The sequence below is a fragment of the Solanum stenotomum genome, chromosome 1 (assembly GCF_019186545.1).
Source record: "Solanum stenotomum isolate F172 chromosome 1, ASM1918654v1, whole genome shotgun sequence".
NCBI classification, from domain to species: Eukaryota; Viridiplantae; Streptophyta; class Magnoliopsida; order Solanales; family Solanaceae; genus Solanum; species Solanum stenotomum.
This window is the reverse complement of record NC_064282.1, coordinates 54,577,029-54,602,019: the sequence shown is the minus strand read 5'-3', so window position 1 is coordinate 54,602,019 and position 24,991 is coordinate 54,577,029. Positions and strand designations below refer to the sequence as shown.

At 34.3% G+C, this 24,991-nt stretch overlaps 3 protein-coding genes across 4 annotated transcripts in view; 1 reads left to right on the top strand and 2 right to left on the bottom strand.

The window, feature by feature from the left end:
• Window positions 1–24,991, top strand: part of LOC125853815 (mitochondrial thiamine diphosphate carrier 2-like) — a 216,221-nt gene that overhangs the window by 189,922 nt on the left and 1,308 nt on the right. The window contains exons 1-7 of one of the 2 annotated variants that reach the window (XM_049533570.1): window positions 19,397–19,658; window positions 20,012–20,155; window positions 21,089–21,211; window positions 22,222–22,333; window positions 22,599–22,726; window positions 23,611–23,763; window positions 24,612–24,755. In XM_049533570.1, coding sequence (XP_049389527.1) covers window positions 20,039–20,155; window positions 21,089–21,211; window positions 22,222–22,333; window positions 22,599–22,726; window positions 23,611–23,763; window positions 24,612–24,755 — 777 coding nt within the window. In that variant the 5' untranslated portion in view covers window positions 19,397–19,658; window positions 20,012–20,038. Of the gene's footprint in view, window positions 1–19,396; window positions 19,659–20,009; window positions 20,156–21,088; window positions 21,212–22,221; window positions 22,334–22,598; window positions 22,727–23,610; window positions 23,764–24,611; window positions 24,756–24,991 lie in introns of those variants that run through there. The other variant, XM_049533571.1, reaches the window with a different exon arrangement.
• On the bottom strand, window positions 2,400–3,749 carry LOC125854354 (uncharacterized). Its single transcript, XM_049533875.1, has one exon. The coding sequence runs from the start codon at window positions 3,747–3,749 to the stop codon at window positions 2,400–2,402; it is 1,350 nt and encodes a 449-aa protein (XP_049389832.1).
• On the bottom strand, window positions 5,138–9,084 carry LOC125853784 (PWWP domain-containing protein 1-like). The gene is made up of 3 exons (XM_049533536.1): window positions 8,972–9,084; window positions 7,382–8,169; window positions 5,138–6,592 (listed from the first exon to the last, which is right to left on the bottom strand). Exons 1-3 carry the CDS (start codon window positions 9,010–9,012, stop codon window positions 5,346–5,348), a joined length of 2,076 nt encoding a protein of 691 aa, XP_049389493.1. The 5' UTR covers window positions 9,013–9,084; the 3' UTR covers window positions 5,138–5,345.

The window sequence follows — 24,991 nt, the reverse complement described above, 5'->3', positions numbered from 1 at the left end:
AAAAGAGAGATTCAAGCTTCAAAACAGCAAGGGACCTAATAGTTTACATTATTGCATCCTAAACTAGTTGTTACCTTGATTGCTTGTATTTGTGCTTATATTGTAGGAATCGTTTCGCCTGTGATAGAAATGTTTCAACCTTGGGTGAATCATTGTAAGAACTTAGTTGAGGGCAACTTAGTGTCTTACGTAAAAGTCTATATTAAACAGTTGGGTTAGTATAGTGGGCAATGCAGACATTGCTTTGGCTTATTGAGTGATAGTGTATTACTCAAATAGAGATTAAGAGGTTAATCTCGTGTGTGTCGTAAACTGGGTTTTACTTTGGCTTGTGAAGTTTAGTAAAAGCAGTTTGAAAATCCTGTGAGATAGGTGTTTTACTCCCTTGAGCAATGAGGTTTCCACGTAAAGTACGTGTGCCATCTTTACTTTCTGTACTTATTTTCTGTTCATTATAATTGTGTTGAGGACCTGGTCCTATCGTACTTAGTGGATGCATACACTCCAACAAGTGGTATTAGAGCTTGACTTTTCTATTTGGGTAACACCAAGAAAAGAAAAGATCTTGAATGAATGGTTGCTCCATCCAACTTGGAAGAAGGTCGGTCAACCACCAGACCACCTTGTTTCAATAGACAGTTTTATGGCTGGTAGAAGAATCACATCTATGACTACATCAATGCTGAAGACACTGAGCTATGGGACGTGGTTCTTGATGGACCTTACATTCCCACAAGAGAGGTAATAGATGGAGAGCTTACTAAAATGGTTCCTAAAACCAGAAAGGAACACAATGAAACGGACAGGAAGAAGATAGAGAAGAACTATAAAGCGAAGAAGATTCTGGTATGTGGAATTGGCTCAGATGAGTACAACATAATCTCTGCTTGCGAGACAGCCAAAGAGATATGGAACTATCTCAAAACAGCCCATGAGGGAACGACACAAGTGAAGGAGTCTAAGGTCGATATGCTTACGACTTAATATGAGAACTTCTGTATGAAGGAAGGTGAAACCATTCACGAGATGAATTCAAGGTTCACTTCCATAACCAACGAACTGAGATGTCTTGGCGAGCCTATTCCACCAAGCAAACAAGTTTGAAAGATTCTCAAAGTGCTTCCCAAGTCATAGGAGAGTAAAGTGAATGTTATAACTGAAGCAAAATATCTGAAGGTGCTCACCATGGATGAACTGATTGGAAATCTCCAAACCTACGAGTTGAATAAACAATAGGGGTCAATCATGAAGGAGGGAAAGAATGAGAAATCAGTGGCCTTGAAAACATCTTCAAACGAGGACTGGGGAGGATGATGAAATGGCATACATCACTAGAAGGTTCCAGAAGATTATCAAGAAGCACAGAGGCTTTCAAAAGAAGGGTTCGACCAGTAGAGAAGCAAATGCAAATGATCTCCTTCATAAATATAGCAAACCTGGTCATTTTATGAGGGATTGTCCAAGTCAGAAGTAGGAAACTCAGGACTTTAGACCTCAAAGAAGGGACCAGGTCCTAGACTATGCCAAAAGAAAGGCTCATGATGATCAACTAGTGAAGAAAGCTTTTGCTTTCTGGGGAAATGCATCCAGCGAATCCGAGGAAGAGGGAGACAACTATGAAGATGTGTCGATGATGGCTGTGAAAGATGATGAAGTTGTGTTCAATTCTATTTTATCACTAATGGCACAATCTGACGATGAAGAGAATCACGATGAGGTAACCCTTTTTTATCTCAAAAATTATCTAGAAACTTTTTCAATTAAAAGATTGAGAAAACTTGTTGTATTAATTGACTCAGTTGATGAACTAACGTCTGATAATCTGATAATAAGTAAAAAATTGAGTTTATCCAAGGATGGGAATGCAGCTCTTAACTTTCAAATGTCTGAAATGAGTGTTAGGATAAGTTTTCTAGAGATTGATAGTTTGCAGCATATCGAGGAACCTGGTACCTTTGAGGGTGGGAAGCGAAAACTCAGTAACTTTGAGATTGAGCTAGAAGAGAAGTTGAAGACCTTTGCGTCTAAGTTAGTTGCCTCCCTTGAAAGAAACTCTCAATTAGTGCAGGATTTATGTAAGATCAAAGAAGAGTTAAACCACTCCCTCAAATGGACTGATTCGTATAAGATACTCTCTAACTTAGCACATCAAAAGTTCAACAGCAAAAAGGGGTTAGGTTGTAGACAAATAGAGCCTCCCTACAATCTCTACAGTAAATATGTGTCTATCTCTGACAATCTTTTGTCTACCCATTGTGGAAGAAATGGTCATGTGAGATAGGTCGTGGTTTTACTCCCTTGAGCAAGGAGGTTTCCACGTAAAGTACGTGTGTCATCTTTACTTTCTGTACTTGTTTTCTATTCATTATAATTGTGTTGAGGACCTAGTCCTATCGTACTTAGTGGACGCAAACATTCCAATACATGAAACAAGAAATTTTTTCAATATTTGATTTTAGGGTGAGTCTCTTAGGATGACAACTCCATAGCAAAGCATCCACAAGTGTTGGGTACTTTCCGCTGGACAACTCTATATATAAAGTTAAATCGTTCACTTTGGGGGTTGCAACTGTATGGTGCAGTACCAAATCGTTTGTGTTGTTCTCATTGCATTCCCAAAATCTAAGGAAAACTAGAGACCAAGAGGTCGACTTTGATAGAATTTCCCTCAACTCACCAAACCATGCAACATTCAAATTTTTCAACCTATGATGACTTATTCGTGAATTTTTCAATTGGTGAGACTCTTTTGCAATTTTAAGCTGAGGAATCAAATCTCCATCATACTCGAGTGATACAAAATTTGGAGCATCAATCTCCCATAATCCATTACAATTGTCAATAGTCAAGAGCTTTAGGGATTGACTCCCACAAATTTTGAACCTTTCCAACCTTGTAGAAACGTTAACTAATGCCAAATTCTCAAGGAATTGAGATGTAGAAATAAGGTGTTGGAGAAATCCTTCAGATATCCACATATCTGCTAGCTGTAAAAATTTTAGATTTTGACATTCTACAATGTCCAATATAGGGGATTTTTTCCAACAACACCCAAAATAAAACAAGTGTTGTAGAGTTGGTGCTTGGATTTTAACACTCTGGTTCTCGTAGCAACTAATAGAGACTGACTTGATATTTTGAAGATTCTGCAGCTCAATATTTGTCAATGAATGACAATGCTCAATGATGAAATCATCAATCAAGGGACAACAATTAAGCATAGCTCGAAGCATGTTGTCGTCTAATTGAACTTGAGTTAGAGAAAGCTTTCTCAAAGAATGAGAGCTTGCAAGTTGAGTAGTAGTAACAGTAGATAATGAATGAACCATGAGATTACATCCTAAGAGAACCAATTGTCTTGAAGAATTTGTTGTCAAGAATGTGAAAATAGGGAAGGGGTATGAGGGTTCATAAACCTCACAAGTTAAATCTTTTATACCATTCTGAAGAGGAATGCGGAGCCACTTATCTATTTGAGGAAAAACAATACGACGATGAAACACAGGAATTGAAATAGAAAGTTGAAACTTTTCAATAGTGGTTTTTGTTTGGCAGTATCTCTCTATGACTTGATCCACTATTTTATCATCACCTAGACCATAAGGAAAGGCGAATTCCAAGTTGGGATGAGCTAACCAAGCCTGTAGCCATGTTTTCGAGACAAGGCTCAACTTGGCTGCTTCTTGAAAACTAAAGTAAGACAATATTTTGTGAATGACGCACACAGACAATACGTTCATGCTAGTCATGACTGCAATCTGATACAGATTCTATGGAATTTATAGAAGGGAAAAAGGACAAATATACCCCCGAACTATCGTAAATGGTATGCAGATACCCTCCGTTATACTTTTGGGACTTTAGTACCCCTGCCGTCCAAATACTAGAGCATATATGCCCTTCACTCTAACGGAAGACTAAATAGGGACACGTGATACAATCTTATATGTCGATCCGATACTTAATAAATGTCGGATCGATGGATAAGATTATGACACATGTATGTCCGTTCGTATAAAGGGTATATATGCTCTAGTTTTTGGACGGCAGGGGCACCAATGTCCCAAAAGTATGACAAAGGGTATCTGCATACCATTTACGATAGTTCGGAGGTATATCTATCCTTTTCCCATTTATAGAATGCAAATATTGTAATCCTTTCCTAGCTCGAATTGGAAATAAAGAAAACTAAGTTGAATCCTTTCCTAGCTAGAATTGGTTAAGGTTCTCTTTTTTTTTTTTTTTGTTATTTTAGTTAATCGATTAAGGTCTTAAGTATTTTAATTGTAGAAGGAATCTACTTTTCCAAGAATTAGTTCTTAAACTATAAACCCTAACCTCATTCTGAAACCAACTAATATGTGGAGATCTCTTTTTTCCTGTAACAAAGTCTCGTCCCTTCAAAACAGTATGTGATTTAAATCCAAGCTAGTGACTTATAACAGCTAAAATTATTGCAGCGACTACAAAGTAAAATTACGTGCAAGGCACAACTTTTGATGTGACAAATTTTTTGATCCAAGCCAGTTATCAGTTTCAAAACAGTATGTTATTTTTATGTCTTTATGTATTATGTAGCTTCTTTATCGTGCACTGTGAATTGCTATCAAACTAGATGCAGAACTCGAGCTTGCTCTTAAATTTCCATAATATTCATTCAGATTATGTCAACAACTGTGAATTCTAGACAATGGAAAAGGTAAAGAATTGGTTTTTTTGAATGTATGTAGAGTATTTAACTTCAGTTCTTCGATGCACCGAAATATTAGGATCCTAAAATCGAGAACCAAACCAAAAAATCAAAGTTGAAGAAAGCAAGTACTGAAAAATCTTTGGTGAATACTAGATTTTCTCACCAATCAATAGAGTTTAAATTGCTTATAGAAGCCACAGCTAGCTCTAATCCATTTTCAAGTATAGAAGAGCAAAAATAAACTTCTCTTCATACAATTTTCTGTCAAGAAGCCTAGTTTCAACAACATAACTAGTGAAATCCCATAGGTGGGGTCTGGGAGTGTAGAGTGTACGCAGACTTTATCCTACCTCATGGAGGTAGGGTAGATGTTTCCGAAAGGCTCAGACAACACATATCAAAGTAGATTTATGAGAGAACATAAGTAATGAAGATATCGCCAATAATAGATGTCAAGAAGCCTGGTTCAAGAGTCTGAAATCAGCATAATCTACTAAAAGGTCCGGGGAAAATCACTAACAGATAAAAGTAAATAAGAACTAGCCATAAACAAAGTATATATAATGCTTTATATCATAAGTTTTCTTTTCTTCTTCTCCGCATTCATCCTTCCCATCAGCATACATACAGTAAATCTTATCATTCATTTGAGTTAACTCTGGTTGCTGAACTGGTTCTGTGACTCATCAATTCCACCCAAAATTTCATTGCACTTTCGGAAAAGGTTAGCCAGTTGAAGTGACAAATCTGAAGTGCTAATGGCACTGAGATTTTGTTGATAATGACTCTTCCATCCCTCATCCATGGAATATTTTGCATTAATGGCAACAACAGTCTCATCCAGACAGCCAACTTTGTGCTCATACTGAATGCTAGAAGAAACGGGACTTGAAGCACACAAAATTTCAGAAAGGACCACTGGACTGTTTTCAGAATCAATATTGACTTTTACATCAACCTCTGGATAGTCACAAACAATGGACTTAGTATCTGTGTTACTTTTGAGAAATGCCTTTTCTTCTACATCAGACCTGCATTTTGAATTTTCCTTGGGTAATGGCTTCATCTCAGTATCGAACTGCAAAGGCAACTCTTGGAATGACATATGATGTGGTTCACTTTTAAACGATTGAATGTCATCAAAACATTCTCCCATTAACTTTTCTGAATCATCAAAGTCTATTAAGTGGTAGTTCACGTCAGAGTTGAACAAGCTTCTACTTTGGACTGCATAGTCATATGCAGCCTGAGCATTACACTTGTTCAGAAATACAATCTGACATGTTGCTGAACCCCACGAAATACGGAGTGCTGATTCATCAAATGGCCCAAAATATCCAAACTTGGCTTTTAATTCTGAAGCAGTTGGAAGCATAGTTTGAGGAGAGAACTTTATTACCAGCATAGTTGGTTCAGCTTTCCATTCAGGCTCCTCAGTGAACTTCTTTTCAGACTCCACTGACAATGTTGATTGGATGTCAACGTCATCCCCTTGGAGTGTCAAAAGTGTTTGGTCACCATATTTCTTTGTCATATGCAAGGAATTGAAGCCCCTCAATTCTTCTTCGTCTTGGCAATTCAAGAGCGTCTGCTTTTTGTTAGTCTTCTCATGTTCATCTGGAAAATAACTCTCTTCGTAAAAAGTTGATGGGGATTGCTTCAAATGCTTAAATGCATCAGTAACATTTCCTAGTTCTGCTCCATAGTCATTAAGCTCGTTATGTTTCTCAGTTTCTTCACCTGATTTTGTTACTAGATGGTCAAAGAAGGCATCCATTCGGAACTTGCCTTTACGACCCTGGTCATCTGGTGGAGACTCTTCCCTCCTCTTCCTTTTAGTTTCTCTTTTACATGACTTCTTGGAGGAATCCCCTTGATATTCAAACGATTTGGCCCCATCTTTCGATACAGATGCATCAAAAGGAAAGGTACAACAAACAAATAAATCAGTGTGTTCTCTATTTAAATATGGAATACTAGTGTTTATCTAGGATAAGAAATAGGCAATAGAATGCACGATAAATCTGTAGAAACAAACATTTGTCCAATTGAGTGAGCACTTAGGAGGAGACAACCAAAACAAACTGACCATGAGAATGAAATTTTGGATGATGCACTGATAGAAAAGCTGAAAGCACAAACAGGTATGGTGTATGCACACTATTTTACCTGGTGAAGTATTGTATTCAAGACACCTAAGGGCTAGGAAAGACATGTTAATCCACAATTAGATTATTTTCATAGCAGAATAGCAGCAACATTTGTTGGTTTTTGGCCAGATGTTGGTCTTACTTTCAAATGACCGACAGAACAAGCACATCAAAGTTTATAGCTCGCCATTATACGTAGGTCGACTCCTTTTAACATCCACTTTATGCTTCAGAAAAGTTCTATTTGTAAGGACAGTAAAATTCAATGCGCCGTTATACATAGGTCTCCTTCTTTTAACATCCACTTTATGCTTCAGAAAAATTCTGTTTGTAAGGACAATAAAATGCAACGCCCACCCAAGCTTGATTACATCTATACAACTACATACTCTAGATGTAGCCTGTAGGTGACCTATTTAGTCATCTGAATCTTCTCAGGTGATGCAATTAAAAAGAGGATTTGTTCCTGGCATAAACAAAAAAAAAAAAACACAACTACAATGGTCAAGAAAATAAATCATGCAGTATGAAATATTACCGGTACATTGATTCCCGTCTTTCGAAAATTCTACAGGATCCTCTGAACTTGAGGCTTTCACTCCAAATGTCTGAACATAGGTGTCAACACCTTTTTCAAATTCATCAAATGCCTGATCATAAGTGTCATCATTCTCTTCAAAAACCGCTTTTCTGTAAGTAGTAACCTTTGCAATGTTAATTATCCCATAAACATTATTTGGCAAAGATCTTGGAGACATGGCCAACTTCTTTACAAATGAAAACATCCCATGTGGATGAAAACCATCTCTAGATTTTTTAATCTGCTTTGATGAATAAATAGTCCCAGGTGTATACCCGCTCACATCAACTTTATAAAGTCCTTCAATTCTTGTAGGCTGAAAATTACCCAGGCAGGAGCAAGTCAAGCCAAGTACTGCTCTCTTTTTCAGCTCATCAATAGCTTCTTCAACAGCCACAAAGAAAGTTTGAATTTTCGACTTGTTTGACTTCTCCTCAAAATGAGGTTCAAAAGGGATAATTTGATTATGATCAAGCCATGCATAACTATAATCACCATAAAAGGCAACGAGAACTGAACCATCTCTCTTGGCATCGCATACTGGAGAAGGTATTAGACTCTCGTCGTATATTTGTCCTGGCCACCAGGGATGAGACATTACCTTTCCCCAAACAAGGTCTCCAACTCCAAATATATTATTTGATTCTTCTTCTTTTAAGGAAGTTAACCTAAACTTAACCAGACTGTACATATCCATAGAGCCAGGTCCTGTTCCTTTTGACTTGTCACTTTCCATTTTCAGTGAACTACAGAGAAACAAAGAATTAGAACTTCCTAATATGATAACTTACCATCCTTACTCAAATAACACATATGGAGTGGTTTAGAGAACAAGAAAATTGAAACCCTTTAAACAAGTGACAGAATCCCCTAAAAAAACATTAGGAGTAGTTTCTTACAGAAATGCATGATCACAAAATTATGAAAAACAAACCTTACTTGCATTCAAGTCTAAACAAAAATATCCCTGAAGAATGTATGCTCAAATAAACAAGAAATACACAACATCCTCACACACATACACACATTTTGTAACTTCACCAAAATGCAAGACTAAGATATCCACACAAGAAAGCTACAGAATCACATTACAGAACTATGTAAACCAAACCACAAGGCCCAATTTAGCACTGTAAAAAAAATTCTGACAATAGAACAGCAAAAAACATCACATTTACAACCAAGAAAACCCCTTAATCCCAATTCTAGAGCACTTCCAGTATAATGTAGTTTTTCTTCCTCAGACATCAACGATAAGAAAAAAAAAATAAGAGTAAAATGCTAAATAACAGAAAAAGAAGAGCTTTTCTAAATAGTGTCTATTAGCCATTTGCAGAACACCAATACGATGAAAAATCAAAGCAAGAGGTGGGCCAAAAACAGATGAAAAAGACCCCCAACAAGCTTAGATAGCTTAATAGAAGCAAAATTTGGCAACCATACAAGCAACCATCAAAATTATTTCTCAAATAATTCATGTTATAGTGTAAGCAAGATGGTAAACCACCACCACCACCCCACCAAAAAAAATTAGAAAGGCTCACACACCTTTGAATCTGCAAGCATTCAACACTCTTCTTGTTTCTCATTGTTAAACAATGGCTAATTTTGCATACAGATGCATGTACATTAATGTGTATATATGAAAAGGGGAAGAGAGAGAGAGAGAGGGGATATGAATGGGTGAATCGAATATGGCACGACTAGCAATGTTATTTGCTTGCAGTGTGCTCAGTTATACGTACTACTATTGCATTCCCAGTCTTAACTAGCTGCTACTACTCACAGTCACCGTGGCACCATCTCATTCATTCTCAAATTTCTAACCTTTATTACTTTGCTTTTTCACTAAAGTTTGTACAAGACATTTCAACAATTTTAGTGAGCTTTTGGATATAAAAATTGAAAAATTTGAAGGAAAAAAAATACTTGAAAAAGCATTTTAAAATTAGAGTTATGTTTCAACATAAATTCTGGTTAAAAAAAAAAAAAAATATATATATATATATATATATATATGTTTCAACATAAATTCCAAAATAATACTCGAGAATAAGTGAGAAATATCAATGGGTAAACGGGCACTTATAAAAAAAGTTCAAATTAATATTATTATAATAAGAATGATTTTTACAACATCACGACATTTTTCATTTGTTGTGACACATAACATATCAATCTGAAAAAGGTGTTGAGTTAATGTGGTAGGATATTTCATAAGATAGATGTGCTCATCCGAACATGTAAATATATGTGATTGCAAATAATAAGTAATTGTGTAAACAATCAGATTATCGATCCCACAAGAACTTGGTTGTTGACAAGCTACTTATTTAACTATTATTGTTATGAGAACAAGTGTTATTTAGTTCAAAGATAGAGTTATTTGTTTGTTTAATCTACTAACTATAACTGAAGTAACATGAGTAAATGAGAATGAAATCATAAAAGTTGTTCACAAAGTTATTAAAGCCTAGGGCTATGTTGCTTTCGTATGTCATCATATTTGTTTATCATTGTTAAATTGATTTAAGATATCTACTAATAACTTGTTGAGTCACAGGGTTGATAATATGGTCATGGTCTCTTGAGCGTCTAATCTCCTACTCAGATTAGCCTTCTAATTACATCATTGAGTGGGTATAGTTAAATCAATTTGAATGCATTTATGAATTTAAGTCAAGTAGGCTAAACTAGGTATGTCTTCATCATAGCCATCAATTCGTCCGCAGACGAACCCTAGTCCCCTTATCTCATGTGTATTCCTAACTTTAATCTCCCAAATTTCACTAGGAATTATCTATTTATCTTATGAATCGCAAAACCACAAAATAATAAGCATAAAATTAAGAAAACAAGGGAGGGATGGTAGAATACACAATAACAAACAATTCATAAATTAGGATGTTCATACTATGGCTATAACTCTATATAGATAGATTATCCATTCGTAATCTTATTACAAAAGCTAGAATTCATAAACAAGTAAAAAAAATAGCTATGCAAAGGATGAAGAAGTAACCCTAGTAATAGTTCGCTTCCAATCTTGTTATGTGCTCCTAATACGTTCGCTCTCTCCTAAAAAAAACTACTAAGTATGGATATTTATACTATTTAAAAACACCCAAGAGGGCCCACAAGTTGGGATAGAAAAGGAAAAAAAATATCCAAGGTTGGTCTACCTCGTAGCACGAGGCAATGGGCTTCGTTGTAACGCCCCACTTCTTGAGAAACTGCTTTTATTTGTGAAATGACCATTTTTCCCTTCCCCTTAGCATTTCATGTTTTGTTTGCGTTGCGGAAATGGTTAGTGTGGTCCCTGATGCGATCGGGTGAGATTTTGGTGATTTTTAGCCTTTTTCAGTTGAATTATATTGATATAGTTGACTTTGGTCAACATTTTGAGATCCGATCATCGGATGGTGATTCTGTTAGTTCCCTTACGTTAGAAACGTCGAGTTTGATATAGTAAGGTAGTTGGTTATAGTTCCGAGGCCTTAGGTTTAGATTTGGGTGTTTGAGCGAGAAGTTGAACTTTAGGCCAAAGAGAGGTCTAGAAGTGTATTTCTATCATAACTATATTTTTTCGGAAATCCAACAATTTTATTGAGTTCGAAATATCAAATTAGTGGGATAGCATATTTGGTTTATTTTTATCGGGTCCTGAATGAATCTCAATGATCTGTTCAGAGACTTTAATAAGATAGAAATTTGTTTTTTTCTAGTGTTGGTGCAGTTGACCGCGGTCAATGTGTGGTCAACAATCAAAGGTGATCAACAGAAAGTCAACAACTCTTTTCGTTGGCTAAAACAATCTCATTTCTTCCCGTTTCACTTTCTTTTATCATTCTTTTCATTTTGGGAGCTTGGGAGGGAGCCTTTGAAAGCATTTTCTTGAGAAAAACTTGTGCATATAAGTCCATTATCGATTTTATATTGTTTTCTTCGAATTTCTTCTTCCAAAACGCTTAAAAATCAAGATTACAAATGTGGGTTTTGTTTTTTTTTTCAAATTAAAAAATGAATAAATTTCTTGATTTGGAACTTGTTTTTTACTCGATTTTAATGGATTTTTCAACCACAAATTCCTTGTTACTAATAGAACATAATTTTTAAATAAAAATTTGATTTTACCCTTCCCATATTTGAAGAGATTTTTGGACTATTTTACCCCCGGTTCCTAACCTTAGCAATATGGATATTGTTGGACTCCTTTTGATGAACTCTTTCCATTCTTGATAGTTGGGGATCATTTGATTTAGGGAGTGCTCCGGTAGAGTTGTCCGGGTGAAGTTTTGACCTTCGAGATAGATTTGGTTATCCCTCTTTTAGATTGAGATGAATAATTAATCCTTCTTAGGAAGTCAAGTGTGAAATGAGTTGTGGTATGAGTTTAGAGGTGGATAAGTGTTGACTTTCTTGTTTTGCCTGTATGGTGTCTATTTGTGATGTTTAGCTTGCATCGAGGCTCATGTGACACCCTTAATTATTGTTGAAAATATGTGATAATTGAGAATTTGCCTAAGTGAGGGGTTAAGTAGCCTATTTGTTATATTTGATATTGGGATGCCCAAATTAGGGACTTGAGTTGATATTTGTTCATCTTAAAATGAAAGAAAAGTTTTTTAAATGGTAAAAACTGATTTCAAATGGATTCTTCTACTATCCCTATCATTTAAGGGTGTGTTTCATGACTTATCGAGTTTGGAAACTTTATGATATTCAAAATTCTTGATGAGTTGATTATGCCTTTGTGATGTATGTATTTGTGATGCATTCATCCTCATTCAGCATATCATTGTTCATGAAAATATGAGAAAGTGGAGAAATACTATTTTTTTAGAAGAAAAATGAGACACCTTACATTTATCCTTGACCACGAGCTAGGTGACAAGTTGATGAGATATTGAGATTTCGAGATTGGTATATGGACTATGAGTCCCCCATGGGTCCTTGTCTGGAAGCTAAAGCTCGACAAAGTGTATACGATAGGTTGTGCGACAACATTGATTCCACCATATCATTTCAGCATCTCATTGCATTGCATTGACCAACATTGGTGTGTTGTGTAACTTGTTTATCTGTAAATTCGAGTATTATTTATATCCTTATGTGTTTATTTTATTCGCATCGTTATTATATAAATTGGTGGCACCGATATCAGAATTGGACTTTTATGTATACATGTGGAAGCGTTTATAGTTTACTTCTTAAGTCTGTTTAGTTATTTATACTCAGTGGGTCTTAACCTACTGAGTACATGTGGATTGTACTCACCCCTACTTCTATTATCTTTTTTATGCAGATCCTAGTCAGGGTGATTTTCGTAGTGGTCGATTGGATCTAACGATTTCTTCTCATTCGGAGTTGCGTGAGATCCTTCTTTCCGAATCGTCATTCGTCTCCATCTATCTTTTAAAGTCTTTAATTTACTTTTGAAGACTTGAGATGTATTCCACATTCTAGAAATGTATTAGATATGCTTATGATACTAGGTTTTGGAAATTTTCTTATTGTGTTTCATTTCTTTTTGTTATGGCCTGACTTTCCTTTGGAAGTCTCGTATGTGTTATTTCTTTTGGCTTACACACCAATTTGGATTATCAGGGTGTATGCCATCATGACCTTGTTTTTGGGTCGTGATATTCGGCTTGCCTCTAGCTCCATAAGGCCTTTTGTTTCGCCTTGCCCCTTTGGTAGGCAAGCTGTAAAAAAGTTTGTATAAGACATTTCAACAATTTTAGTGAGTTTTGGATATATAATTAGAGTTACGTTTGAACATGAATATAAATTGAAGTTAGTTTTTGAATTTTTTTTAGTGATTTAGAGTAAAATTTGTGAAAATAACTTTTTGACATTTTTCAAATTTCAAAACTTGTAACAATTTTATTTTAAGGTGTTTACTAGATTAATATTCGGGATAAAGTGAACAATATTGATGGGTAAAGGGACACTTACAAAAAGAGTTCAAGCAATATGCATCATAATATGGATGATTTACACTGTCAGGTCATTTTCATTTGTCATAACAAAGAACATATCAACCTGAAAGAGGTGGCGAGTTAATGTAGTAGAGTATCCCATAAGGTAGGTGTGGTCCTCCACACATGTAAGTGTACATAGTTGCAAGTAATAAGTAATTGTTTAGATAACCATGTTTGTCGATCTCACCAAGACTTAATTATTGACTAGCTACTGATTTAATTGTTATTATTATGAGAACAAGTGTTATTTAGCCAAGAGATATGCAACACCTCAAAAATCTAAACTAGGATAGAACAAGAGAGAAGAGCAAACCACAGAGGGATCCACAGGCCATTTAGAGGACCACGACCTGTCACCCTGATCGTAGTGTTGCACCCGGCCATTGTGGATGACCACGGGTGCCTAAACGGTCTGTGAAGTGTCACACAAACCTTGAGGTCGTCCATGGAAAGAGGCACAAATCTCCCTCCTCCAAGCTACTGTGAAGGACCACGATTGCCTAAACGGTCTGTGGAGCTTCACACGAACTGTGAAGTCATCCGTGAAAGGGGTTGATCAGGTTTTGATTTTTGGTTCAATTTCAAACGATCATATATCTCACCACAAAATGAACTAGGTGGCCCGTGACCTATCAAATTAAAGATATTTGAGTCCTCTTTTCAACTCCACCAAATTTGCCTCATTTCTTGTTCGTAGTAAAAAGTTATGCCCGTTTTAGTGAAGTCATGTCGGGCAGGTGAAGCTTCACGATCAGATATACGGCCCGTGAAGCCTTAGACGGCCCGTGAAACCCCTCTTCTAAGTCATCTCGTCAATTTTTAAGTTAGGGTCATGTTGGTTTTTTCCCAAAGTGTTTGGTACCCAAACTAGATCGGCTTAAACCCTATTTTAAGACCTATAAAAGTGAATTAACCCCAAAAACTACCAATTTCAATTCATTCTCTTAAATTCCCTAAACTTGACCAAATTCATCCTTTCCAAAAATCCTCTCTCTTGATCAAGGAAGCAGAAGAAGTTAGGGTTCCTCAAGTTCAAGTTTTCTTTGTTCATCATTCCTTAGGGTTTCAATCAAGGTATGTAGGGAGTTCATCTATGGGTTCAATTCACCCATTGAGTCCCCAAGGTTTCTCCGATTTCCAATTCAATTTTCCAAAATTGATTAGGTTTTCACTCAATTCCTCGTAGGTTCTATTTGTATGGATTCAATTGCCTTATTATGATCGTATTTTATGATTTGGACTTAATTACATGTTTTTCAACCAATTTCATGTGAACCCATGCATTGATCTATGAATTTTGACTATGAATCATAATTTACATGAATTTATGAAGTAGCTTGAATATATTAATATGTTTTATAAAATTATGCATGTTTTTATGAAAGTAATGTATATGACTCAAGTAAGCTTATAGATGAAGGTATTTATATGTTATATTAAGCTTGGCCACATGATATAAATGACATCTATATCTGCCCTCAATGCCTTTTGGGCTATTTTCCTAAATTAGGTCTTGATTAGTATGGTATAAGGATATGTCATCAATGACTATAGATCACACTTTCAAAACTATTTCCATTAGTAGTAGAGCATTTCTAGCATGAAGTGAATAACTATGGGCCTTAAAGCTATTACGAAAAGAGCATGGATGGAAGGTTTTCTCACGCATGAGAGCTATCATATAATAAGACAAGTGGTGATTACCCATGTCTCACAATGATAAGATAAGTTAAGATAAATGACTAATCCGTGGGATTTATTCTTAGCACCGAGAGGATATTGAGATGGGAGCTCTCCCGTAGCTTGAGGTCGGATATTTAGTAGCAATCTCCTTATCACATACCTATGTGTCATCATAGGATGATTGTCTTAGATAGACATTAGCTAATGTATCCACTTTAGCTCATATTTATGGTCCTTACCTTGGCAAGTAGGACACTCCTCTTCGGTGTGGGGTAGACACTGGATTCCATGTTATAACTCGCATGGTCTATATGTCGGTTAACGGTAAACTTTCCACAAAACTAAGTAAATTTCTAATGTTTTATAAAGCTTCCTTTATGAATTAAAGATGCATTGACCATGTTCATGCTTTATGAATCTTCTTAAATGATTTTACTATGTTTTAACTTGGTCATGCATTTCATGTTTTCGATTATGTCCCTTTATGATCATGTCTCATGTTTTATTGCATTCCCCTCATACTTAGTACATTTCATGTACTAATGCATACTTGTTCCTGCATTGTTTCACTAATGTAGGGCTTGACGATTCTTATCCTTCCATTCGTGGCTAGTTGATTGCATTAGAGATTTGAAGATTTGGTGAGTCCTCATACTTTTCAAGGACAATGTCACTTTTATAGCTTTTTTTGTTATTTCAATTTCAGAACTTGTATGTGATGTATGAGTTACTTCCCAATCACTTTCCTTATGATGTATTAGATGACTTATTGAGACAAATGTTAGACTTCCACTTTGTTTGAAAAACTCTTTTATATGAAGTACTATCTTTTGAACTTTTTAAATTCTATTATATGATGTATGTCAAGTGGCTTGTGTAGGGCATCTCGGGGTCTTATACGCCATGTCATTTTAGGGTGTACTTTGGATCGTGACAAGAGATTTATTTATTTGTTTAATCTACTAATTATAACTAAAGTAATATGAGTAAATGAGAATGAAATCGTAGGAGTTGTTCACAAAGTAATTAGAGCTTAGGACTATGACACTTGCGTAATTTCATCATATTTATTTATTATTGCCAAGCTTATTTAACTCCTGTTTATTCCTAGCTTTATTTTCTCAGATTTCACTAGGAACTATTTGTTCATCTTATGGATCGCGAAACCACAAAATAGTACGTCTTCCTCCTTCGACAATCGAATCAACTGTTGGATAATCACCACTAATCTGCCATTGTCGTCAATAAATAATTTTTTTACTGGATAAAAAGATGACTAACAATGATCATTTTTCTCTTCATTTTTTCTTTTTTGCTTTTATTATCTTTTGATCATCTTCATTAAAACAAATCAAACGTTGATGGTGACAAACTCACTTTTACCGTAGTGACAAAGAAGACAGGAGAAACAAAAAAACTAAACAGAAAAGAAAAAAGTAAAACAAAAAGAGGAAAAACATATAAAATACTTTTAATATGTAAAAGATATGTTTTTTGTTCATCTCTCTCTCTCTTTCTCACTCTCTTTAAGAGAGTGAGCTATATTCACTATGTCAGGTGGCTAAAAATAATATATTAATATCAATTCAAAAGAGTCATGGGACTCTCGCAAGGTTTAAATGTCTTTTGAATGTTGAGATATATACTATAAACTATGTAATATATACTATTAACCATGTGTTTCGATATAATATTTATTACAGAATAATTATTTATTCAGTTTTAATAAAAAATTTAATATATGGACATATTCATTTATGTGTCCGTTTACTTATATATAATAGATAATTTAGTGTATCGATTCTTATATGTAATATTTTGTTTACAATCTATAGTGGAAATTGGACAAGTTATCGGTATGATTGCAGTACAAGATTAAATATATCTTGATTATAAAAATGATATTGTTTCGATTTCTTGTCCTAGTGCATTTTGTATGTATTGAACTGAATGAATATGGATAGTTGTTTTAGACTTACTGACAAAAACATATCTTCTAAACTATTAAATGTACTTATATTCTCAATTTTGATATAACTATTATGAGTTGTATATATTAAATATCGTTTTGATTTATTAAAAGGTGAGATCCTGAAAGGATCAGTATGTCTGGTAGATTGGATGAAAATAATATATATTGGTGAATAACTAGTTAGTTGATGTAATCTACATCTCATTATAGAGATCAATTATGTACCTTTTTATGATAAACTTATAAGTTTTCGGGATAAGGCATAAGTGAGCCTCTAAACTGTGACCAAAATTCAGCGATACACTTAAACTTAACTAGGTTACTATTACCCCCTAAACGATTTTAAAATGGAACAAATACATCCTAAATGTTGGCGTGGCATAGAGAGTGTGCACACTCTCTTGAAGGCATGCAAGTGAACAACGAAAAAAATTGGATATATATCCTTTTTAATTGGTCTATTATAATTAATTAGTACACAAAATTATTTACATTAAAACTTATATATATTTCATTATTTATATTTCTTTATTTGTAAAATATTTATTTTCATCCCCGCTTAGACTTTTTATATTTTTCCTCTTTTATTATTTTTTTATCTTCACTTTTAATTAATTTTAAAATTATGTGGTATTTTGTAATTTTTTTAAAAAGTGTCCTTTAATTTTAACGTTTTAATTTTTATATATTTATTTAATTTTCTTCACTTATTTTAAAATATTTTTCAAATTTACTTATTTTAAATACAAGATATTTGGAATTAAATTTGAAATCAATCAAAATAAAAGACAAAGAAAATAAAAAGAATAAATAAAATTAATAGGAAAAAAAGAGAAAAAACAGCGAATGAAGTTAAAAGAATGATTTAAAAAAAAATATAAGACATTGTTTTAAAATAAAATTACATGTATTAACTTAGTTTAAATACAAAATAAAGAAAATAAGAAGTATTTAAAAAAATATTAAAAAGTTTTTTTAAAAAAAGAATAATATTTACACACGTTGTGGTGCGTGTTATACACACAAACAACTTTACCTGGTTGAAGGTGCCACGTCAGCATAAAAGATGTACGAAAATTCAAAAAAAATGAGTTCGGGGGGAGGGGGGATAATAGGACCCGAGTTAAGTTAAAGTGTATCGCTGAAATTTCCCTCATAGTTTAGAAGGTACTTATGTCTTATCCCCAAGTTTTTATGTGCAAACTCAGCCGGTGGATTTATGAATTTGACACATGAAATAAGTTAAGCACTACTCTAAAAATATCTTAATCATTAAATTAAATTCATTAGTGATAATTTATTAATTAGTAGCTATAATCTTAACATGAGAAATTACATTAGTGTTTAATTGAGAATTTCAAAATATAAATGGAGAAGTGCAATTACAAAAATATAGTGGTATAATTTGTAATTTATTATGATACGAATAATTCAAATTTATTTTTGAAATTATTTTCATAATAGAAACCAAAAATAATTAATTCTATGGTCCATCTAGTGTTCATATTTAGCTAAAACTCAAAATTATATTTTGTTTTAGAAAAAAAAAAGACATGTTTTTAATTCTAGATTTGGACCCAAAAAAAGGTCTTTATAAGTAGAGTTCTCCTAATCTAAAAAATTAATCATGAGTCTATTCAAGTAAGAAAGTTTCAAGATATCTACTAAGGCCTTTTAAGGTTTTTTTTTTTTTGCCTTTTAAGGTATTTCTGTTATATACTTTAATTGTTATAATTATTCATCTATGCAATATGATTTCTGAATTTTTTTTTTCTATTGTAAATATGTTTTCCAACAATATATACTTTTCTTGTACTAATTTAGAGAGGCCGACGTGCAAAAGCCACCAATAAGTGTTAGATATTTTCCCTTATTAATTGGTCACCCCTTTCCCCAAAAAGTTTTGAAAGGAGAACAAGAAGCCACTTAAAAAAAGGGTAAAGAAGAATAGTCTGTTTCAATCCTTGAATTAGTGCTCTCTTCTATTTATTAAAAAAAAAATTGATTACACATATTCAACCTTTCTTAATTTAATTATGTATTTTGATCCCTAATATTAACATTCTCAATAGTTGAGAGAAGTATTGTTCCAAAAATAAATGAGATAAAAAATCAAACACATGGTTGCTATGGAAGTTGTGAAAGAAAAGAGAAGGTTAATTTAGATAAAAATATGTATTTATATTATGATAAATGTCTATTATGTAAGTTTTTTTGAGAAATGTTTTTTGATAACCTAATTAAAATAATGCGAGAAGTTAAATAAATAATTTAGAAATGATTTGGCGAATGGAAAAAAAGAGAATATTTGCTTCTCCTCTCATCTCCCTCCTTTTATGTTTGCTTTTCAGGTAAACAGAACCGCCATTAAATTCAACTTTTTAGCCTTTCGCCTCCACAGCCACCAACCCGGGAAATTTCTTCTTCTTCTTCTCCATTCTAAGAAGTTTCCCGGGTCGCTGCTGCCCCGCTCCGTATTGCGCCAAAATCCCTCTTTCAGTTTTGGTGGATTACTGGAGATATATAATATCCAGGGGGTCGCAATAATATACTTTGAGCTCTCAAATCTGAAATCTTCAATCATGACTCCTCTCAGGTATTATCTTCCGTCCGTTTTCAATTAGAAATCCATATATCAAACTACATATTTTGTTTTTATGAGGTTAATTAGTCTCTCAATTAATCCATGCTTGTGGTTTGTTTTAACCCAATTCCTTGCTTCTTTTTCTATGTATAGATCAGTATATTATACTCTTTTTTTTTTTTTTTTTTTTTACGTTAGTAGTATTACATACCTGTGGATGTTATACAATATGTAAATTACCTCATATTGCTAATTGTGGTTTCTTTACCTTTGGTGGCTTTTGGGTTTCCACTGGGTATGTTGTTGTTGAATTCCATTTTTTTGAAGTTTCAACTTAAGGGGTGTGTTTTCTTTTGGGTTTGCAGATAGTTGTTGTGGTGGCCTTAGGAGAGATGGAAGAGACGGGGCAGCTTAAAAGAGCTTTTATAGATGCTTCGGCTGGTGCAATTTCTGGTGGTATATCCAGGACTGTAACATCACCTCTTGATGTTATTAAAATCAGATTCCAGGTAAGACATTCTTGTTTATGTTTACTGCATCCAGCCTTATTCGAGGTGTTGTAAACTTGTAATAGTAGTTGTTGTTATTGTTATTGTGGTTAGCATTTATACAAATACTGGTAATAGTATTGCCTGAAAACTTAATCAGATTTATGATCAAGATGATCAGTAGTCATAAAAGGATGAGTCATCTTTCTAACATTGTGATGAATTGGATATTCCTGTCTGCTTTCATGATTAATCATTGTTAAAAGTTTGAAACAGTCGGGGAGGGCACACGGTTATACAATTGGTTTAGCCCATTAGAACTAGTCTTGTAGATTGACCTTTTTTAGGTTCTCTCACGAGTGTTATCCTTGTTACCATGATGATGCTTTGACTTCTCTATAAAAGGCAGTCAGAACAACAGTTTGAGATTATCAAATTTGCAAACTTTAGTTTCATAACATCAGGAATATGTGTGATTGCAGAGATGACCTACTTTTCTCAGACTTGGCCTGATCATTTATTGAATCTCTAATTTTGGCTGTAGGACGATTTGCGTTCATGTGCAATAAAGAACCCTTAAACATTCCACTAATTAAGCTCAATGCTTACACTTTTACATGTAGAGGCCATAAACAGCGAAAACCCTCAATTACTTTATTGAATTCTCGTTTTGTTTCAAAATGATATTCTTCGACAAACTTCCTTCCATAAAAGAGTAGTTGGTATTTGGTCTCTATGGTGCTGAATCCAGCCTTTCTCATTCTTCTTTGACAGTTTTTCTTCGTTGCTTCATTTTCATCAGACCTTCTTATTGGGATAGCCAATAACATAAAAATTGCCTTGATTTTCTGTGTATATCAAGTACAATTGTACATAGAAAGCTCCTTATATATATATATATATAAAGAGTACAAAAAGAGCTGATGTTTTTGATATATTCTAATCTTTTTACAGGTTCAACTGGAACCCACTACCCAGTGGGCCTTACTTACAAGAACTGTATGTGGCAATTCCAATTCAAAATACACGGGGATGTTGCAAGCCAGTAAAGACATACTCAGAGAAGAAGGTTTACCGGTATGCTTCCTATCATATTGAGGACTTTGTAGGAATCTAATAATTATTTGATGCATGTGTTAGTCACAGAGTTTTTGAGACTTGGATATATTACTAATTATGCTTTGTTAGCTTTTTTATTTGCACTCAAATAAATTTGTAAATGTACTCTCTTTTGTTGGTTGAAAAATATTTACTCCCTCCGTTTCACAAAGAATGGTCTAGTTTGACTTGACATGGAGTTTAAGAAAATAAAAGACTTTTAAATCATGTGATCCTAAATTAAAGTTATGTCAAATGTACAAAATTGCCCTTTAATCTTGTGACCTTAAACATGCCACGTGGAAAACTGAAATTAAAATGTTACCAAAAAAAAGAAAGAGGTCATTCTTTTTTAAACAGACTAAAAATGAAAGGAGATCAGTCTTTTTGAAACGGAGGGAGTAGTTTTAAAAAAATTAAGGCATGCACTCTATGACTTCTTGTTGTCAAAATTCCTTTTCACAGCTTTATCCTTAATTTACTTTTTTTTTTGACAAAAAAAAGCTTTATCCTTAATTTACTATACATGTTGTTTCTTGTCATTTTTCTACTCAGTTGATGAAAACTTTTTGAGGTGTTATCAAATCCCGGTACGAGCAATGGTGGGGGGTTTGTCTAATTGTTGATTTCAAGCTTGTGGCTCCTTCCTTGCAAAATAATTCTCTCTCCAATTGATGAACGTTATAGCAAACTCACACTAAATTACCCAAAAAAGGCCCGCTGATGGGGTTACTGATTCTGTTCAGTCCACGTTCTATATTTATGGTGTTAATCTATTTGTGCCTCAGAAGATAATTAAAGTTTGATATTTCTGTGTCCAACAATTTTGTCCTTCTTCTCTTCACATATTTAAGTTTACTTGTTTGTATATGGGGATCAGCGCAAGATCTGTTTCTACTTATTAGTTTTAATGATTTTGATGAATGGTATCTTTTGAAATTCTGCACAGTTTTCTCAAATTTACTCTGTTTCCCTTGCTCACATGACAGGGATTTTGGCGGGGTAACGTCCCTGCTTTACTGATGGTTATGCCATACACTGCAATACAATTTGCGGTGTTGCACAAGTTGAAAACTTTTGCTAGTGGCTCTTCAAAGTCAGGTCTGTACAGTAGTCTGACCTACTCGAGTAGATTAATTAGGTTTTATATATAGTTCACCCTTTTTCTCCTCTGTCACAAGTTGTATAGCTTTTACACCATGTGTGCTTTTATAATCTCACTACATAAAGAAGTTTTATCTAGTCTAAGTTCAGTACGGGAATTTGATTTACATATTTAGCTGTTCAAAGATGTCTTTAAGTAAGCTATTTTGTGCTTCCCTCAAGTAAGCGTCACTATCTGATGGCATTCTTTTCTATGATGCAGAGGATCACGTTAACTTGAGCCCTTATCTTTCTTACATCAGTGGAGCATTAGCAGGCTGTGCAGCTACTGTTGGTTCTTATCCATTTGATCTTTTGAGAACCATTTTAGCTTCTCAAGGAGAGCCAAAGGTACGCATCACTTGTGATATGTGACTATAGTATAACCTTTGTTGCATGTAATACAAACTGTGCTCATACATGTGGGAATCAGGTCTCTTGCAATGCAAATCATGTTTGTATTGGGTAAATTTGACAAACTTATTTCTATAAGAAAGGGATAAGATTGGCGAATTCATCTTCACCTCTAATTACATGCAGTGTTTTCACTCAAATTACAGATTAGACGTAGACATGTAGTGGATTGATTGAACCAGGTCTCTTGCAATGCAAATCATGTTGTATTGGGTAAATTTTACAAACTTATCTCTATAAGAAAGGGATAAGATTGGCAAATTCACCTTCACCTCTAATTACATGCAGTGTTTTCACTCAAATTACAGATAGACGTAATGTAGTGGATTGATTGATTGATCACTGTCATGTCAAATAAACAATCGAATAAGAATATAGTCTTGGATGGACAGTGTCGATTGTGGTCCTCGGTTGTCAAGTCATGCATGTGGGAGAAAATACACAAACTTACTGTCCATCTGAATGCTTTTGACATCATTATTTGAATACATTGATATTGGACACTTGAATTTGCAGAATCCATTTTGCAATACTTCTTAATTTGATGTAAAAGAATGCAATGTCATTGTCTTCATTGTTTCCCCATAGACTTATTTTAGTGATTACAATTAATCACAATGTTCATCCTACTTGATGCAAGTATTGAGTTTGCACGTAATGATCAGAAATTCAAGTTTAGTGGGGTTTTTTACGGATGAAAAAGTCAAGTGAGATATAAGTATTAACACTTCAAATTTTGTTGTTTTACCATTTTGTATGCTATTTCTCTGCAGTCATGTTAACTAGGTTTCATGGGACTTATATGGTATGCTAACTAACAGGTTTATCCAAACATGAGGGCTGCATCTGTTGATATATTCAGAACTCGTGGCATTCGAGGACTGTATTCTGGATTGACACCTACTCTTGTTGAGATTGTTCCTTATGCTGGTTTGCAATTTGGGACTTATGATACATTCAAACGCTGGATGATGGTAAAGGCTTACCCTTTCATAGCGTCTCTCACTTGCAATGTTTGATACTGTTGACACTTGTTCGAGGATAATGTACTGAATTGGATTTTTGACTGGGGATAATATTTGCAGATGAGACAACTTTAAAGGAAACACTTTTAAATTCATAGACGGCATTTATGTGCATAAGCTGTTAAATTATGTGAGATGCTTTTACCTGTAATACTAAATACACAAAAAGGTACTCCATATATCCTAAAGATTTGATGTCCAAAAGGTTAAGCTAGGTTTAGGTCAAAGATACTTAATGTTAGATTTATTTAAGAAGTGTTGAAATAGAAGAAACAATGATGTACATGGGAAGTATTATGATGTAGAAGTTTTATGATTTTCTAAACGTGCATAAATTTATCTAAAATTACATTTTTCTGAAATCCAAGTACTTTTCAGAGTCAACTAACAAGTTTTGGGTCAGAGAGAGTGGTATATGCATTTGTAGACACCAATGGGCATACCATCAATGTTATTAGATGAAGCCAATTCCCTTCTGTGGAAGTCCTGTCCCTGAATCATTCTGAGGATTAGAGTGACTAGCTTGATAAGAATTTTAAACCACCCTAGCAGTTTGTGCATTTTACACTGGTTTATTTTTCTTGAAAAATCTGACCCTCTAAATTCGCAGCACTATTCTGGAGATTGCTGAGACATGTATTTATGTGTCAGTAGTTCGCACATACACTTACAGTTTCATTTGATTATTAACTTATTTGTTGTACAGTGAGAATATGCTTTTGCCACCACTTTTAGCTTAAGTTAAATGTAGCAAGTGTTCTCAATTTGGTCTCTCACAATTGGATTTATGTTTGTAGGCCTGGAATCATCTTAGATCTTCTAATGCTATCCATGGTGATGAGCAAGTGTCAAGCTTCCAGCTTTTCATCTGCGGTTTAGCTGCTGGGACATGTGCGAAAGCTGTCTGTCATCCTCTTGATGTTGTCAAGAAGAGGTTCCAGGTAGATTTCGCTTTCAGTTGATTCTCTATCTTTGGTTTAGTCCGAAATACAAATAAAGTGAAGCTTATTAATATTTTAAGAACAGCCTGTGTTTTTATCCCTAAGTGGGCTTCCAAGTGCTCTTTTTGATTTAAAAAAAATTCAGGAAATGCCTTGTTTTCTCTTTAAAAGACAAACAATAGTTATCTTGTTCTCCAGGTCCAGTTTTTGGTTTTCGGGGGGGGGGGGGGGGGGGG

Excerpts from the sequence above, each read along its gene's own strand:
- LOC125854354 (XM_049533875.1), bottom strand. The coding sequence starts at position 3,749 with ATGACTAGCATGAACGTATTGTCTGTGTGCGTCATTCACAAAATATTG.
- LOC125853784 (XM_049533536.1), bottom strand. The coding sequence starts at position 9,012 with ATGAGAAACAAGAAGAGTGTTGAATGCTTGCAGATTCAAAG. Across the intron at positions 8,170-8,971 it reads GAATGCTTGCAGATTCAAAG|TTCACTGAAAATGGAAAGTG; the intron begins GTGTGTGAGCCT and ends GTTTCTCTGTAG. Across the intron at positions 6,593-7,381 it reads AGACGGGAATCAATGTACCG|ATGGGGCCAAATCGTTTGAA; the intron begins GTAATATTTCAT and ends CTGTATCGAAAG.